The sequence below is a fragment of the Haliaeetus leucocephalus genome, unplaced genomic scaffold (genome assembly GCF_000737465.1).
Source record: "Haliaeetus leucocephalus isolate CR32 unplaced genomic scaffold, Haliaeetus_leucocephalus-4.0 Scaffold384, whole genome shotgun sequence".
Classification (NCBI taxonomy): domain Eukaryota; kingdom Metazoa; phylum Chordata; class Aves; order Accipitriformes; family Accipitridae; genus Haliaeetus; species Haliaeetus leucocephalus.
Genome location: NW_010972820.1, coordinates 1795617 through 1799622, shown reverse-complemented (window position 1 = coordinate 1799622; position 4006 = coordinate 1795617). Strand labels below are relative to the sequence as shown.

The 4006-nt window shown below is 38.4% G+C and overlaps 1 protein-coding gene across 1 annotated transcript; it reads right to left on the bottom strand.

The window, feature by feature from the left end:
• Positions 1-626: 626 nt before the first annotated feature.
• FUT9 (fucosyltransferase 9 (alpha (1,3) fucosyltransferase)) lies at positions 627-1706 on the bottom strand. Its single transcript, XM_010573340.1, has one exon. The coding sequence runs from the start codon at positions 1704-1706 to the stop codon at positions 627-629; it is 1080 nt and encodes a 359-aa protein (XP_010571642.1).
• Between the last annotated feature and the right edge of the window lie 2300 nt (positions 1707-4006).

The window sequence follows — 4006 nt, the reverse complement described above, 5'->3', positions numbered from 1 at the left end:
CTACTACAGTAATACCTTTTAAAAACTATATTTCTAGGTTCATCACCCTTAAAAAGGGGTGAAATCGATCACTCTGGAATAATGTTAGGTATTGAACTTTTCTGTGTTCTTAAAATGTAAGAAGAACCATAAAAAACTTTACTGTCTTTTGAAATATTAGACACATTTCAGACTGGAACAGCAAACTATGTTCTTAAGGTTCTCTCTGGCATTTAAAAGTTGTGTCCTCATTTTCCAAACAGGTTAAACAGCAAATGTAATGTAAAAAATAAAAAGGAAGTGTTAAAAATGACTACTTTAGAGTGTAAGTCTGCAACATATTTCACAGAAAATGTGGAAAATCTTGTTTAAAAATTATAGTAAACAATCAAATATTCTTCAGTGCACATAATTAGTATGTACATTATAATTTAAAACTGACTATTGATGACTGCTGCTGCTGATCTTTTAAAATCTCTTCCAAAATATAAATAGGTTAGCCAAGAGAGGATAGCTGATAAACCATGACATAAGGTTCTCTTTTCTTTCTCTTTTTTCTCTTTTTCTTTCCTCTCCACTTGGACTGAAGTTTCTTCTGGCTTCTTCAAAAAAGTGCACACACACACACACACAAACACACACACAAATTAATTCCAAAACCATTTTTCTAAATTTCCAATGGACTTGTATTCCTGGTGTCTTTTCACATGATCACAAGCAAGACATGCGTGTGACTCCCAGAATCTAGGAAGATGCACTGAGAAATCTTTCTTCCAGTTGAAATAACTAAGGTACATCTTGTTATTTTTGTCAAGCATCAGAAGATATTCTGCCAGCTCTCTGGGGGAGAGAAAATCTTCCACGTGTATGAAAGAGTCTGCTGGAATGTAATTCTCATAGTTTTCTCTGGAAGGGCCCAGTACAACCGGTACTGATCCGGCCAGAAGAGCATTGTAAAGTTTCTCAGTAATGTAATCTTTGTGGATTGAATTTTCAAAGGAAAGGTAGAATTTGCAAGTAGAGATAGTTGGAATCAAGTTTTTGTCATTGACATAGTCTCCAAAGGCTTGTCCGTAGGTATGGATTTCAATGTATTTGCTGAGCTCATTATAATACTTGACTCGAGCGTGCTCAGGGTTCCAGTTACTTACAACCCAACAGACCAAGTTTTCCTTACTTGGCACTTCATATGTAAAGGAACTTGTACCAACCATCATGAAGCCGTAAGGCACCTGAATATCTGAATCACGCCGGTAAGTCAGGGTCAGGTTAAAGAGGTGTTCAATGCCACTCTTTTGTGGAGTATGGGTTGGAGACTCCAAGTTCATCCAAATCCACTTCTGGAATGGTGGCCTGGCTTGCTGAGGTAAATTAGTCAGATCCCAGCTAATGTCCCTGTGATGAATGAGAACAGCATGGGATCTGTTATATAGTGAGCGGTCAATAGTCAGATGGCACCCGTGGATATTGAACATTGTTTGGCAGGATGTTAGGTCGAATGTCTGACCAAATGGCCAAACCCAGATCAAAATAGTAGTTTCATTAAGATTATCAGTTTTGGAAGAAAAGAAACTCTTCATTTTCAAAACTGAACTGGCTGATTCTATAGGACCAGAGATCCAGCTATTTGTTGGTTTGATATAAATTAGTATAAATGCCATGAAACAACCAAGGACAATGAAGATAATAAAAAATGGCCGGAAAATTCCTTTAGATGTCGATGTCATAATTTGTTCTGAGAAAAAAAGAGAGGAAGAGAAAGAGAGAAAATAACATCAGGTATTAAATTGCATATATACATTCTGTTAAAGCAATCAGACATCAGACATCAAAATGGATAGAACTTCAATAACACTGAGCTGTAACCTTAGAAATGTCCTTTGAGTGGAGAGGGTATGTGTTCTTGAATGCTATTCATGACAAAGTGACAGTATTTCTCCTCTTCACATTAAAAGCTAATTCACATAAATTAAAAGCAGGATTTTAACAATCTCATACTTGATATAAATCAATATGTATCTTGAGAAGTCTTTTTGCTTAGAACCTAGGCCAAGAGTTTAAGAGACATACAAGACAAGACAAAATTACCCTTTGATTCTGGCCTTGTGTCTGTGTAAGGCGTAACATGCTGCAGATTTGGTCCGTTCATATCTGTATGTATGTACGTATGGAGGATATTGGATTAGAGGAATGAAAAAGGAAGGGACTGCAACTTTAATTCTGTAATCAATAAGAATGTTAGAATACTAGTTCATGCCTGATGGCTACATGGGGGTGAACATTCATGCCTTCTCCAGAGGACTCCTGAAATAGCTAGGGAAGGAAAGCAGCAATAGAGGTTCTCAGCAATTCTGTTCCCATATGCAGCCTCACATAGTTCCCACATAAAGAAAAACAAGTAAAAAGATGTCCTTAAATATTTGATTATGTTTTTATGCCACAGCCCTGTGTTAAAAATTAGGAGAAGTAGATATATGCTGCATCTTTATGAGGTACCATTTTTAACATGGGGAAAAAGGGATGAAGAGTTCATATAGCCTCTGTTGTCCTCTCTCTAGTTGTCTCTTCCCTAAAATAAGCGATAAATCTCTTTCCAGAACTTCTCTTCCATATAGTTCTTGTGAAACCTAGCAAAGTTAGGTTGCTTATTGCTAACCTTTGCTCCTGAACATAGTCTTAGAACTCAGAGGTGTTCTAAAAATAAAAACAGTTAACCATGTAAAGAGCACTATGACATACAAGAAAAAAGGAGTGGAAGCTAGTTACCAAAATGAAATGTTCTGAATATACTGGCCTAAATTCTACAGTGCATTTCAATTACTATAAAATTTGTCTGGCTTTCTTTTTTTGCATATTTTTTCAATTATTTGTGTTTTTGTTATCTTTACTAGCTAGCTGCACAAAAACTTTTATAAAAATCCCACCCCTAAATACATACTTAAAATATGTAATATATATGAATAAATAAATAAATAAAAAGTTCAAAGTCACAGAAAGCAGAAGGAGAATTTCAGGACTTTTAAGCCAGTTTCATAGCTCACCTCCTCTAACTTGTGAAATAGGTAAATTCAGAATGAAGGCATGATAGAATGTGATTCAGAGATCTATTAATGCAACATAACTTTGCCGCTTTGTGAGTGTAAAAACTGATGTGTAAGTGTAGCACTACAGTTACAAAAAAATGCTTTCACATTCATTATTGAGGAAAGGGAAAAGTAAGGAACCTCATGCTTAGCTTTACTCTAACATTGTATCTTGAGAGAAAAGGAATTTGCCACAATATCTCCCCTGTTTTGGGAAGGCAGATGGTCTTAATTCTGGTTTTAGTTAATATGGTGGGTTAACCTTGGCTGGCTGTCAGACACCCACGCAGCCGTTCTCTCACTCCCCTCAGCAGGACAGGGGGAGAAAATAAGATTAAAATCTCATTGGTTGAGGTAAAGACAGGAAGATCACTCACCATTTACTGTCACAGGCAAAACAGGCTCACCTTGGAGAAAATTAATGTAATTTATTGCCAATTAAAAAAGATTTGGATAGTGAGAAACAAAGACAAAAGTGAAAATAATACCTGCCCCCCACAAACACTTCCCAGGCTCAACTTCCTCCTTCATTCCCAACTCCTCTACCTCCTCCCTGCCCATGAGCGGTGCAGAGGGATGGGGAATGGAGGTTTGCAGTCAGTCCACAACGATTCCTCTCAGCTGCTCCTTCCTCCTCACACTTTTCCCCTGCTCCAACATGGGTCTTTCCCATGGGATATAGTCCCTTCAGGAAAAAACCTCTGCTCCTTTGTGGGCTGCCCATGGGCTGCAGTTCCTTCACGGCATATCCCCCTTCTCTGGTGTGGGGTCCTCCCCAGGCTGCAGTGTGGATACTGCTGCACCGTAGTCCTCCGTGGGCCCCCAGGAAATCTCTGCTCCGGCACCTGGAGCACCTCCTGCCCTCCTCCTTCTCTGACCTTGGTGCTCACAGGGCTGTTTCTCACACTTTTTTTCCTCACTTCTCACTGCCATGCAGTGTTTTG